Source organism: Cibotium barometz, chromosome 7 (genome assembly GCF_041138505.1).
Source record: "Cibotium barometz isolate CiBa-2024 chromosome 7, ASM4113850v1, whole genome shotgun sequence".
Classification (NCBI taxonomy): domain Eukaryota; kingdom Viridiplantae; phylum Streptophyta; class Polypodiopsida; order Cyatheales; family Cibotiaceae; genus Cibotium; species Cibotium barometz.
The window spans coordinates 5,078,078-5,092,290 of record NC_141052.1 but is presented as its reverse complement, the minus strand read 5'-3'; the positions used below and the strand labels follow the sequence as shown (position 1 = coordinate 5,092,290).

Below are 14,213 nucleotides of genomic sequence, written 5' to 3'. Positions count from 1 at the left end.
ATTGAAACCTGAGCGTGTGTACGTACTTGTGTGTGCAAGGAATCATAACACTTGTACATGACTACAACTGCCTATATAATCATGCACCTAGTCAGTTTTTGCACTAATAAGTTGCATGCCTTTCCCATATGTATTATATATGATCTAGTATACGTCAAAAACTGCAGTTGCCATTGCTCTGCAGTCCAAGAGAAATCTCCTGCCTCAAAGCCAATGAATGCTGACCAAATGATCAAGTCATTTACCAAAGCTCACTTTCAAATAACCCACCCCCCCCCCCCCCCCCAAAAAAAAAAAAAAAAAAAGGAAGCTCTCTCAATAACTAGGCAATCTAGATCTCAATATGTAGCTAGCTGATGGATTCTTAACACCAAAAGAATGTGAATTGATGATGCTGGCGATGATAAGGAAGGCACAAATTCAGATCCATACTGTTCAAAGCATCTGGTACATTGGATTTGGAAGTTTGAATGTCCGGGCACCCGTTGCTGGGCCAATAATGTCACTCCACTGGTCCCCCAAGACACTCTTTATTTCATATCCTTGCTTTTCAAGCTGAACTCTTTTGCTTGACTTGTACTCCTGAACAGTCAAACCAGCTTCTTCACTTGATCTACAAAAGAGAACCCAATGAAAGCTTTCAGCCTTTGTACATAATTTTTACACTATAGAAAACATTACTAATTATCACTGCGATGCCAAAAAGCCTCTCTCTAGCAAGCCAACAAATCTAAAAGGCACAAAATTATGCATTGCTGAGGAATTGACCCCAATGCAACTCAAGCAGAAGAGTTCAGATGCCTGAAATCGTAGCTGTAACACACCCCTATAGCCAGGCGTGCAAGTCGGGCAGCAGTAGAAGGCAGCAAGCGCAGGTATTAGAGGCAGCCAGGCATCAAATAAACCAGCACAATAGTCGGCCAAATCATAAACAGGTTGTGGGCTTGTCCTCACAGCAAGCCAACAGCAGTAGGAGAGCAGGCCGATGCACAGCCCCCCCCCCCCCCAAAAAAATACACGTATATTGGAAAATTGTCATGATCATCTGCGAACTCTGAGTGCTAGTCTTCCACAAGAGCCTTTCTCTACCTGTGTGGGCTGGCCAGGAGAACTTCAGCAGGCTTAGGCTGTGATTTGACATCTTCATTCATAGACATCTTTTGTACCGGAGATTCAGTTGTATTATTTTTTCCTTGTACATGATATAGACCCTAAATTCAAAGAGTGCACAAGGTTGGGTTTGGTAAAAGTCACTATTTGGGTTCTTTCTAGTAATTCTGGTGTAGGGCTGCTCCCTTGTCCCACCCACCCTTCCTTAGTGCTAAGGGTATGCAACCCTCACCATCCTTCTCTTGCATCACTGGTTATACCAGTTGTTCACATGGATACAAAAAGTAAAGTTGCCACAACGGTCGACATGAGGGACATTCGCAAGATTGTCATGCCCATCGTCATGAAATTCTTCTCGATACTGCTGGGCAAGTAAACATCTTTCTGACTACAATCCAGAGAGGCTTTGTGAAAGCATGCATCACCATGATTCTAGTCTAGAGAGACATCATCGCCATGCAACCCCCCCCCTCGTCTTGATCTCCCTAGGCAGGTGTTTCCAGCTTTTGGGCAGTCTCCATTTCGGCAAGTTTTGGCACCTCTGGTCTCTAAACCCCCAGGAGGGCTCCATGCCGCTTCGTGATCCCCGACCAAGGCTGCCATCCCTTGCCTCTCCTTTTTGGAAGTGGGCCTCCAGCTCCTTGCTTTGACAGTTGCATCGTTGGAGGCCTCCACCTTGGTATGCAAGATTGTGGGTAGCCGCTTGGCGTAGGTGGAAAGCTCGGGGATTTGTTACAGGCAAGCCTTCTTGGTGCACCAGGAAAGATCACTGATATTCATCCCTTGGGGCATGGCTACTACTAGGTTGAGTTTGATTCACCTGCAGCTTCAAATAGAGTCATGCAGCTGAGCCTCGTCGCACTGCGTACGGCCAAGCCTTCTTTGTGGGGTGACATCACAACTTCGACCCAGCTTCAGACCCTTTGGCTAGCATCTCAGGCTTTCCCGTGACAGTATGCTTTCCTGGTATTACGAAGGAATACCTTCCTCTCCTCCCGATGATAGGTGGTGCTATCGAGAGTGATGGAAACCCCCCCCCCCACCACTTCAGTTCTTGCTCGAACGGCCGGGATTCCATCCCTTCGTATTTGCATAGCCTCTCCGGAGTCAGTGCCTCATGCCATATGGCTTCCTTGCCTCAAGGGAGACTCTATTTTGCAGAGAGTTGAGTACTTTGGCCTCCCAAGCCAATGTTTCATCTTCCAATAGATGGGACACCTCGTTAGAGCTTGTCCTCGCCATCAGTCTAGGAGGGCGCCTCCAGTATCCAACCACCCCCCCTCCCCCCCCCGCCGCCTCTCCCTTCCCACTTTAGATCCTCATCAAGGGGGTGGAGGGATACCAACCCCCAAGCACAAGGACCTGGCCTCGATCGATCCCTGGTGCACGAGAGTGGCAGCCAGTTGACTACACCTTCTTCCAATGCCTTCCCGTCGTCGAAGGAGCTCGTATGTTCAAGGAGACGGTGGCTCCCATTTGTATATGTGTGGTGTTAATCACTCCAGGCCTTCCACCCCAGAGAGTGTTTCACATTGAGGACGGATTGGAACATGGAGTCGGTGTCAGCCGCTATTCACGGGCAGGCAACACCATTTGCATGATCTGCAGATCATTGACGTGCTTACCCAACTCTGGTCCTTGGCTCGGATGGAGTTGGGTGGCTCGGGCCACAGAGATTAGGAAGGGGAGATGGTGTCCTCCTCTAGCTTGGAGGTGCTTCTTTTTGTGTTTCATGTTTCAGTGGCAATACCCCTTCCCCCCTCCTATAGATACATGCACTACGACAAGTGGAGTCTAGAGTATGCATATTCTACGACAGGTGGAGTCTAGAGTATGCATATTCTACGGCTTGGACAGAGTGGCTCCACATGGAGGGCAGAATTCATGTCCATCTGGTGCACCTTCGCCCTAGGACCAACAGTGACTACTCTCCGTCGAAACCCACGCCCAAGACTCTTCGAGTGGAGGGCAGTTCCGACAGTTCTGCCTCCCATAGATCTTAGTTATGCATATTGTCTCATGGAACATTCAAGGTTTGGGGGGTCCACAATGCTTTCAGAGGTGTGGTGTCCTTAGAGAGGAGCTTCACACAACAGCAATTGGTGGACCCATTGACATTCTCTTCATCTAGGAGCATCATCTTTCAGAGAGGCATACCCGCCGCTGCGTGAAGATCTTGCACGGTAGGAATCACATCTTTTGGTCCTCCGGGACATAGGGTGGAGCATGCATTTCCGTCAGTGAGCAGCTATTGCCGGTAGTGGTTGACTCAAGCACCAAGGTCACTGGATGAGCTCAATGGGTGACATCACGATTGGAGAGGACTCAGTGGGCTATCTGAACGTATATGCGTCAAACGTCCACAGCTGCAGGCAGAGCCACCTTCTTGAGTACAGTACGTCAATCCCTTCTGTAGGCGGATTTCAACAGAGAACAGTACTCTTTTTTGGGGTCGCCATAGTGGGAGCAGTTGTCACCAATCTGGTCCTCTCACCAGTCTTGAATAGTGTTTCACACATTGTCCGGAACCAAGGTGCGAGTGGGGATTTTCCACAGAAGAAAACTGCAGCAAGTACTGGCAAAGTTTTGCCTGAGAAGATGGCTACAGGACCTGAGCAATATGGGATTTTTATCCTATAAAGTGACTTAAAGGATTTATGAGTCAATGGGTTCACACCATCTAAGTGTGGGCGGGCTTATTATTATTTTGGGCAGGTATATGTGGAAAAAAGGAGGCGCCTATGGAAACTTGACCAACAAGTTTGGGAAAAAGCATTTTAGGCATATTCAGCACTTTTGGTCAAAAAGGGGAAACGCACACCTATTTCAGGGGCTGGTCGACTCCTTTAAAAACAGAAGGTGCAGGATGCGCATAAGGCAGAGGTGGTGGGCAGCAGCAGCTTCTCTCTCTATCCAGGCCAGAGTCGGTGTCTTCTCTCTCTTTCTACAGCAAGCTGGGCAGCCTCTTTCCCCTTCTATTCTGTGCTGGCCATACTGAAGACAGCAAGCCGGCGAGCTCTTCTCCCTTCTCTCGCGATGGTTGTACTGTGGACAGAAGACCGGCCAGCTCACCTTCTCTCTCTTGCGCTGGTACAAGCCGTACAGTAGGTGCAGAAGTGCTGTACAGCAGGTACAGCAGCACCGTACAGCATGAACAGCCACCTTCTCCCTCTTCTGGGCGACTAGCGGGCAGCAGTTTGACATTCTCTCTCTCGCTCTCGCTCTCGCTCTCGCTCTCGCTCTCGCTCTCGCTCTCGCTCTCGCTCCTGAAGTGCAAGCCGTACAATGGTACAGTGGTTGGGCGGGTTCTTCTCTCATTTGCTCAGGTTGTACAGTGGTACAGCAGCTGGGCCATTTCTTCTCCTCTCCTCACCACCCCCTCTTGAGCATTAGAGCTCCCACCAAAATCCCAAGAACATTGCCCTCATCATCATATTCGGGCTCCCTAATATCACCATGAACTGCCGAAGAAGACTCAGCAATGGAAGCATCCTCAACTCTAATCGCTGCGGGGGTAGAGCTCCGACTCGTGGAGCCACGTCTGACGCAGGTAGCAACTGGGCGATCAGAGCCTCGGGAGCCAAAAGTAAGAATAGGCCGAACCTGTACTCCACCTCTAGCTCGGCGGCCACGACGAGTGCGAGAGACTCGTCTATCAATCTCCTCTAGCTCTTTGTAGAGCTCTGCGTATATGGCCTCCTCCTCTACATTACGCTCCTTGTGGACACTTTTAAGATTGTCCACCATCAACTTGAATTCGTTGACGTGTATCTACAAGTTTTATAATTGATTAGGGGCTAAATAATAAAAGATTGAAAGTTAGGTAAGTCTAACATGTTACATAACAATATACCTGTCTAGCTTGACTCATATCGTGCATTGCACACACCATGCGCAAGTTATTGCGGCAATAGACCAGCCGCTCTAACTGTCTCGTGCTCAATCGATTGCGTAACTTTGTGTGTATAAGTGAGTAGAAACTCCAGTTCCTCTCACATGTACCTGAAGAGCAATCCTAATCCACAATAAAAATAAACAATGTTCAAGATTCTAGTATCTACACATAATTTAGTAACTTGGTGCCAAGTGGTTAGTGGTTACCTACGCTAGAATCCTCAAAGCCACTCTTTGTAGATGAGGTTGTTGGCAAGCACCAAAAGAGAAGCTTCACCATAGAATCCCTCCTCCAACATATTGCATTGGCGAATGCGGGGCCCCTCTGATCATTATAGTTGATGAGCTCCTGTAAGAACTGAAATTGTCCATTCTCATCATCGGGTAATGCTTTCGGTAAGAAAGCATCCCTAGCTGAAAGCAACTCTTAATCAGTGAAAAGTGAGAGTGCTTTGTAGGTAGGATGCAACAAAGCAGCAAGGCCATGAATAGGCCTCTTCATCCACTTCCATCTCCTCTCTACGAGTGCCAAGATAGCATCGCGTCGAGGAGCAACCTCAAGGGGATCACTGTGAATTTTAAAATAAAGAAAGAATATCTTATATGATAAAAACGAAAGAACAAGTATTTAGATTCAACATTCTATTTTAGTTTATTACTTATTCTTGAATATTATTTACCTTGTTAGCATATACTCTGGATCAAGCTCATCGAGGACTGTGGTGCGGGTAATAACGGCAATGGCCTCTCTCATAAAGTGAGTGAGGAGCCCCATAGTAGCTCCCTCCATGTCTGTCATGCGTAAAACCCTATACAAGGGAGTAACCGCAATGACTAGGGCGTGGACCTGACGCCAAAACTCCTCTCTCAAGCATAGCCGTTGAATGGCTCTTGCCTCATCGACACGCGAAGATATCTCACCTTGTATCCATTCTTGCCACTCCGGTGAAACCACTGTTACTTGGAGCTTAGGCATGACATCATAAAGGCGCTCTAGAAGAAGCCACATGTAGGCAAAGCGCGTCGAGGATGGCCTCTTCATCTCTAAGTCGTCGTGATGGCGGAAGATAGCAAGGGCCTTGACTTTTTGACTGAAAATAGTGACAATTTGAGTGGCTTGTGTCACCACACTCTTCACCCACTCTAACTTGCCTATGTCCTCCATAAGCAAGTCAAGGCAGTGAGAGGCATAGGGTGAAAGCATGAATAGGTGGAATAGTATTTGAGTTATATAGCTCCATCTCATAGCATACCTAAGGTGAGAATTGAAAAGAATCTTTATTTTAAAATGATCTTTTAAGACTTAAAACATATTCAAATTTGGGACTGGTAAAATTATTTCTAGGAGTGGTGTCTTTTGCGCACGAACGACTCTCCCCTTTCCCTTGCCAGAGTTTCCCTCTATTCTGCCTCATTCTCCCTGTCCTCCATAGCCAAGTTGCCATTCCTTATTCTCTCTTCTGCCATCCCTGTCCTATTTGGCTTCACGTTTGACGTCTAGGGCTCCAAGTTGTCAGGTAACTTACATGCATGTCCACAGAGGGCACTTTCATGGTTAGAGAGAGAGAGAGAGAGAGAGAGAGAGAGAGAAAGAGAGAGAAGCATTTCTAGCCTCTAGAAGCACTTCTAGCTCTTCAACATCAAGGTGCATAGAGAGAGAGAGAGAGAGAGAGAGAGCGCTTAGAACTGCTTCAATGTGGAGGTCATGGTTGCTTTGTGTAGGATGGTGAAAGCTTCTTCATCAAGGCTGGTATCTGACAACTCCATCATCAAGAAAGTGGTGCCTCCTAAACAAACGAAGTTCTATCGCTATGCTGACAAGTTCCATCAGGAGCGCGGGCTGTCACTCAGCGGTATAGATCCCCGTACACTGTCTGGAAACAAAGGCATTCTGGAGGAGGAGTGGGATGCAGTGTTTACGTGCCCGATGCCACTTCAGGGGAGCAATAAGAAGGTTAAGGCTTACCACGTTAGACCAGAGTTTGCAGAGAAGCTCGTGCATCGTCACTGGGATGTCTATCAAGAGGGTCCATTTATGTATGAAGCGGGCCAACTATTTGCAAAGGCCTTTGTGGTGGAGAGCCCCGCTGCCACGACAGGTCCAACGAAGGAGATTTACACTATTGCATGGGATCCATTTGCAGAACAGGCCATGAGAAGCTCAGAGGAAAGGCACAATATTGAGACAGTTACCCCATTCTACTGAAATGCAGTATATAGCACACATTGAGGACTATAGCAGACATACAAGCGCTATACATTAGTTAACACAAACAAGCAGAAAAAATCAAATAGAAACCTAGTGCTATATAGCACAAAATAGCACATATGCTTTTGATTGCTATTTTGCATGCAATAGCACAAATGCAAGTGGGATGCATTACATAACACATAGTAATAGACAATAGCAACGAAAGTTAGGACTGTGACTCCTTATTACCTGAGATTCATCTAGCAAGTGCACTGGATGCTCAATGTATTGCTTGCGGCCAGTACGTCGTCGAACGATGTCTTTCTTGTTTGGAGAAACCTTGGTCTGCTCTGTCCAAAACTTGACAACTAGCTCCTTCACCTCATCATCTAACTTGCCATGCATCGATTGTGGGCCTTCCATAGAGAGAGAGAGAGAGAGAGATTAACGTCTACGAGAGGCCAAAGTCGGCCTATGAGAAAAAAAATAATACTACTGTGTTCTTCCGGTCATCGGAAGAAAAGAAACAAAAGAAAAAGTGTGCATGTGTCTGGATACAACTGTGAATCATCATGGATCGGTGGAGCCCATATACAAACAATATAAGGGGGGTGGGGATGTGGATGGAGTGCTAAGGCAAGATGCATCTCTATATGCTGAAGGGGTAGTACAAGCATGCTATGCAGATCTATGTCTAACTCCATCCCCAGTGCCATAAGAGGGATATAAGATATCATACATCGCCGATGCTGAGGCTGTGAATGGCATGAACATGTACCCTGAGTCTGAATGAAAGCGAGCTAGCCTCTCTTGTGTCTCCATCTGGTGTCTCATTCGGATAGCTGCTATCTCTCGGTGACGGAGTCGGGGTGCTCTATGTCCGGTTTGTCTAGGTCTCCTCCTGGCTCTCAATTCCTCTGCTCTCTGTGCGGTCACCCCACGTGGTACATCAGCTGGCACTGGAATAGCTCTCTGGAAGAAATCTGTGAGCTGGGACTGTCTCCCACCCCTAGTGGGAGCGGGTGTCTGGAGGAGTCTCTCTCGAGAACTATGAAGCTCTAGTAGTAGTCTGCCAAGCTGTCGCTGGTCCGAGGCCTCCATCAACTGATGTAGTGGAGAGTGCTCCTCAAACAATCCTGCATATCTATCTCTGACCCCCTGGTGGGCTCCACATCTACATACAAAGTGATCCTCAGTCCCCACCTCCTCGTGGCACAATCTGCATATCCGCTCAGCTCTAGAAACCCGTGCCGCTCTCCTAGCCTCTATCTCTAGCTGATGTGATGAGACTCGTAGCTGTCCAATAGCAACGCGAGAGCTGTGTGGCATGTATACATCCATGTACCGCGATCAATGTATAAACCCATCCCTTGAGATGCTCATAAAGTGGTCTCTGTAATACAGCATCTTCGGTGGTAGTGGGCTCTCTGGTGCTGTCCATGTCTCCTGTATGTAGTGCTGCCATATGTCCTGTCTCATCACTCTGTTCCTCTCATTGAGAGAGAGGTAACCCCGTGGAGCAGACTGATCATACTGAAAAGGTGGCAACCGCTCAATGTCTATACCATGATGTGAGAACCACTGTAGCATCTGTGCATACCAAGATCCAATGTGTCCAGCCTCGGCCAGCTGGATGCCTCAAAAGCTCGGCGGGATAATCTTTCCATGGCATCTCCCTCATCCTGTATATAAAGGAGATCGTCTGGAACAATGCCTCCACTGCCATAGGTGGTGCAGCAAACTCAGCTCGAACAATGTCGTGCGGGACGGATGGTTTGCTGCGTATCATCCTCGAGAGCATCAAGATCTGTGGTCTCTCCAGCTGTACCCATGTGGAGGCTGCAAGCCCTGGTGCCCAAACCGCTGCTGCATACATCAAGGCTGGTGTCACTAATGTATCAAAGAGCCACCCTTCGTGCGGGGTTCCTGAAAATGTGCCTGATGACACTGACGCTCAAGGCCAGCAAGAGCTGCATACCCCCGGATCACTCTGTCTCGGACTGCCTGAGCCATGGAGAAGCGTCCAGCTGAGCTAGTAAATGTGATGCCAAGGTAAACATAAGAGCTCACCACCTCGACCCGCCCTCCTGCTAATGTGAGAGTAGTGTGGCTCCTGACTGCAGGTGAAGTGTGGAAGATCATAACCTTGGAGAGAGAGAGAGAGCTCCAACACTAATGAATTCTCTCTTGCACACAGAGATTAGAATTGAGAGTGAGAGAGAGAGAGAGAGAGAGAGAGAGAGAGAGAGAGAGAGAAATGAAATGATATATTAACGTCTTCAAAAGGCCAAAATGACCTATGAGACCAAAAAGGTTACAACAATTGGTGGATCTGATACACAGAGAGAGTATCTCACGACCACTACTCTTAGAGGAGTGGAGTCATGAAGACGTTTCAATTGGCTCCACTTTTTTCAGTTGGCTTCACTTTTTTTTAAATGTTTCTTTAAAGTCTTTTTTTAGAGGAGTGAAGTCGTGAAGACGTTTCAGTTGGCTCCACTTTTTTCAGTTGACTTCACTTTTTTTAAAATGTTTCTTTAAAGTCTTTTTTTAAGATTGAGGCACCCTTTAAATTACTAGTATGAAGTGCCAAATAGCTCTATACCTAAGTGTCCATGGACACCAGCTATTGAGCCACCTATTCATGCTTTCACCCCACAAGGAGTCCATACTATGGACTTAAACTCCTCCTCAATTAAGCGGCCCATCTTGCGGGAATTGGACGAATTGTCCATAACCACTTGAATCACATTTTCGGGACCAACCTACAAGGATGATGGATGCACGAAAAAGAAAAATAAATAAGACTTGAAAGTTGAGTAAAAGGCAAAGGCTAAACTTTTAAGCTTCAAACTCAAAAATTAAAACTGTATCTCACCTCGATTATGGCTTGTCAAATGTGGCGATAGATGAACTCACCCAAGGTTTTCTTCCCCGTCTTTCCGGCATCCACGGCCTCCTGCAAGAAGTACGTGCCAAGAGGGCAAGATACTAGAATGTTGAGGATGCCCCTCTTCTTTCTATCGGTCCATCCGTCAGAGAGGATGGAACACCCATACTTTACCCATCTCGCTCCGACGGGTCGAGGGTCTTGTTGATTCTCTCCTTTTCTTCATCAAGTGCCTTCGTGGCATGTCGTTGTAAGTGATACCATGCCAAGGGCCATGGCATGGTCCTACTTCGGCAATGGCCCTCACCATCCTTTGCCATTGAGAAGTTTTAAGGACACGAAATGCGAGATTGCACTCAATGACCGTGCGTGCAATCTCCACATTTGCGTCTTGTTGCTTTGCTTGGACCCAAGAGAGAGAGGCCACATTTGCTCCAATGGAGCCTCCAAGAGTGGCTTGCCTCTTGTGTGGAAGCTTAAACTCACTTGGTCTCTTTGATGAGGGGTTGAAGTTGGTGAAGAGGGAGAAGGATGCGGAGAAGAATGAAGAGGATGTATAGAGGGAGAGGGAGAGGGAGGGAGAGGCTTGAGGAAGACTCAAGAGGGAGAGCCTAGAGGCTTGAAAGTTGAGGAAGAGGGAGAGGCTTGGGCCTTGAGGGGGAGGCTTGAGCCTTGAGGAAGAGGGAGAGAGCCTAGAGGGGACTCAAGGGAGAGGATAGAGTCTAGACTTGAGCAATGAGCACTTGTGAGAGGAGGGTTGAGCAATGAGAACTTGTGAGGATGGGGTCGAGAGAGGGCCTATTATATAGATAATAGGGAGAAGCTCAAGGATCAAGCCTCGAGCAAAGGCAAGTTGGCAACCAAAGGACCAACTTGCCAAGTCTCAAGGCAAGCAAGCAAGAGCTAAGGAATGAACAACCCCAAAAAACGCCCAACAAACAGCTCTCCAAACGGTCATAAACCGCCAAAAAAATGGTGAAGAAAACGGTCCAAAAACGGCGAAAAAAACGGGCAAAAACAAACGATCGCCTGCCTGAGATCCATATCGAACTAAACCGTACCGGATCGAATTGAACCGTACCGAATCAAACTCTGACGGCAGTGCGCGAACCGGGTGCAACTATGTTGTCAAATGTAGTTTAAGTTTCCCCTGTTTATTACCAACAGAGGGAATGTCATAGGAGGGGAAGTCCAATCTTTCATGTCAGTAGACTAAAAGAGATGCTCGAAGCTGAAGATAGCATTGTGACTCGTCGCAAGAGCTTGTTGAGGTTGAGGACTTGTAACTACTCCCTAATTTCTTGGGATTCATATTGTAAATTCTCTATTATCCATGGACATGGGTGTTGGGACACTACATGTAGCCATGGAATGTTTATGGTTAAGCTTCCCATGTATTTGTATGCTAGCTATATCTACGAGATCTTGGTTGCATAGAAGCATGTTAAGCATTTAATGGATCTTTGAGAACCAAATGCAATACATAATGCCATGGATATTTGATGGATCTTGGAGAGCCAAATACCATAGCCCTTGACAATATCAAGTACATATGAATAGATGGGGTTTCCTCCAAAATATGTGTTTAAATGCATATATTTGTGTGCATGGCTTATTTTTTTTTTCGAGTATTGTTTTGTTTGTCTGGACAATGCTTGGATTTTATTGCATGAGAAGCTCATGGATCTGGGGCAACTAGATTGCACCCATGGTTGCATTACCTGTCTTCAATTAACTTGTATTGATGGATTTGTACAAGAATAATTGACATTTTGAAAGCAGCCACTCTTATGCGGGTTTTCTATCTCCACGCATGCATGCATGCATGCATGACAGTCTAGCTAAGTATGGTTGATAAACTTCTTCTCCATGATGAGAAACCTCCATGCATGTGACATGCATGGTCAAAACCCCTCATGCATGTGACATGCATAGCTAGAAACCCCCATACATGCGACATGCATGGCCTTTCAGCTACATGCATGCATCATGCAATGCTTTATCTTTTCATGCACCTAAAAATGTGCCATGCAAGCTTACTTTTCTTAAAAAGTAAAGCATGCAAGCTCACCTTTCTCCAAAAGAGTCATGCAAGCTAGTTAACTCAAAAGAAAAGGATGCAAAGTAAACTTTTCCTCCTTCCTTAGCTACACGAGTTGCTACTTTGCTAATAGCCATCCTTTGTGATCAAAAGACTTGCACAAATCTCTCTCTACCACATCCACCCCTTCTCTTCTTGTAGGCGCCTCCTTCTAGGCTCTATAAATTCAGATTTCCCGCCTCATTCAAGACGCTTCTTGGCCTTTGTTTATTGCTCTATCTAATGCACTTATCATACGGTATTTTTCCAGCCATACCATAGTGTTTTTACCTCTCCAAAACACTTAGAAGCTGGCTGAATTCTGATTTCCAAAATTGAAAGTCTCTGTTCAAGCTAAAGGAAGAAGAAGAAGACTATTTCTAAAGATTGAGGCAGTGGAAGAATCATCTTGGCTCCGGTTGCTACAAAAATGCTTTGTTTTAGTTTGATCCGGGTTCTACTGACAATTTCATTTCTATTGAGATGGCAAAAGCACTTAAATTGCATCTTGAGCAGTTGGGTTTGAGTTTGCATGCAGAGTCTGCTTTTGAAGGATTGAATGCACATGTAACGCTCAAGCTTCGAATTTAAATTGGCAACTATGGTGATTATGAGGAGTTGCTCATATGTCCCACTTCTTCAAAATATGATGTTTTACTTGGCATGCCTTGGCATTTTCACATGCTTCCAGTTCCAGACTTTGAAAAGAAGACGCTTACCTTTACTCATAAGGGCAAGCAGCATTGTATTCATGCAGGCACTACTGGTGCAACTATTCCCGCTGTAGGCCATATTGCCATTAAAAAGCAAATAAAGAAGTCTATTTGTTCATACTTGGTTTTTGTCAAAGAGCAAATTAAGTCTAAAGATGAAAGCATGTCATATCTAGATAAGACTGGAGTGATTATCACCAAATAAGAGTAGCTCCTCAAGATGTACACAAGACAGCTGTCAAGATACATTTGGATTGTATTAGTTTTTAGTGATGCCTTTTGGTCTTAGTAATGCTCCTGCTACTTTTAATCGCACAATGGATCGTATTTTCAGAAATCACAGAATGTTTACAGGAGTTTTCTTTGATGATGTGCTAGTTTTCTCCAAGTCCGAGGAGGAACACAAGCACCATTTGGCTATTGTTTTTGAAGAGCTCCGCAAGCATAAACTTTATATCAATCCCAAAAAGAGTGAATTTTCCTTGGCTGAAATTCATTATTTTGGCCATATTGTTTCTAAGGACGGTGTACACATGGACCCTGCCAACATACAAGCTATTGTTGATTGGCTTGACTTGACTTCTGTACATGAAGTTAGGAGCTTTCTTGGTTTATGCTCATATTATCGCAAGTTCATTAAGCATTTTGCTCTTTTGGCTAATCCATTGCATGATCCCACAAAGAAGAAGATTGCTTTTGTTTGGGGTATTAGACAAAAGATAGCTTTCCAGAAGCTAAAAGATGCCATTAGTCAACGACCAGTTCTTGTTGTGCTAGATTTGCATAAACCTTTTGTTGTGGGATGTGATGCAAGTGGTGATTGCATAGGAGCAGTGTTAAATCAAGAAGGCCATGCTGTGGCTTTTGAAAGTCAAAGATTGCAAGATGCAGAGACGCATAGTACCATCCATGAGAAAGAATTAATGGCTGTGATTCATGCTTTAACCATATGGAAGCACTATCTCTTAGGTGCTGAATTTATGGTCAAAACAGATCATCAGAGTCTCCGGTACTTTCTCACACACATAAACCTTTTGTTGTGGAATGTGATGCAAGTGGTGATTGCATAGGAGCAGTGTTAAATCAAGAAGGCCATGCTGTGGCTTTTGAAAGTCAAAGATTGCAAGATGCAGAGACGCATAGTACCATCCATGAGAAAGAATTAATGGCTGTGATTCATGCTTTAACCATATGGAAGCACTATCTCTTAGGTGCTGAATTTATGGTCAAAACAGATCATCAGAGTCTCCGGTACTTTCCAGAAGTGTGAAGAATCTGAAAACTCTCAGAGAAGCAAATGCAGTGGGCTAATTTTCTTTCCATGTTTCATTTTCA

The 14,213-nt window shown here is 45.8% G+C and overlaps 1 protein-coding gene across 2 annotated transcripts in view; it reads right to left on the bottom strand.

Annotated features, from left to right (window-relative positions):
* Positions 1-285: 285 nt before the first annotated feature.
* Positions 286-14,213, bottom strand: part of LOC147636611 (acid phosphatase 1-like) — a 51,470-nt gene continuing 37,542 nt past the window's right edge. The window contains exons 4-5 of one of the 2 annotated variants that reach the window (XR_015266173.1): positions 5,212-5,362; positions 4,987-5,125 (exon numbers count right to left, since the gene is read on the bottom strand). Coding sequence is in view for 1 of the 2 variants with exons in the window: in XM_086800056.1 (XP_086656182.1) it covers positions 436-613 (178 nt within the window). In the remaining variant the exon portion in view is untranslated. Of the gene's footprint in view, positions 614-4,986; positions 5,126-5,211; positions 5,363-14,213 lie in introns of those variants that run through there. The other variant, XM_086800056.1, reaches the window with a different exon arrangement.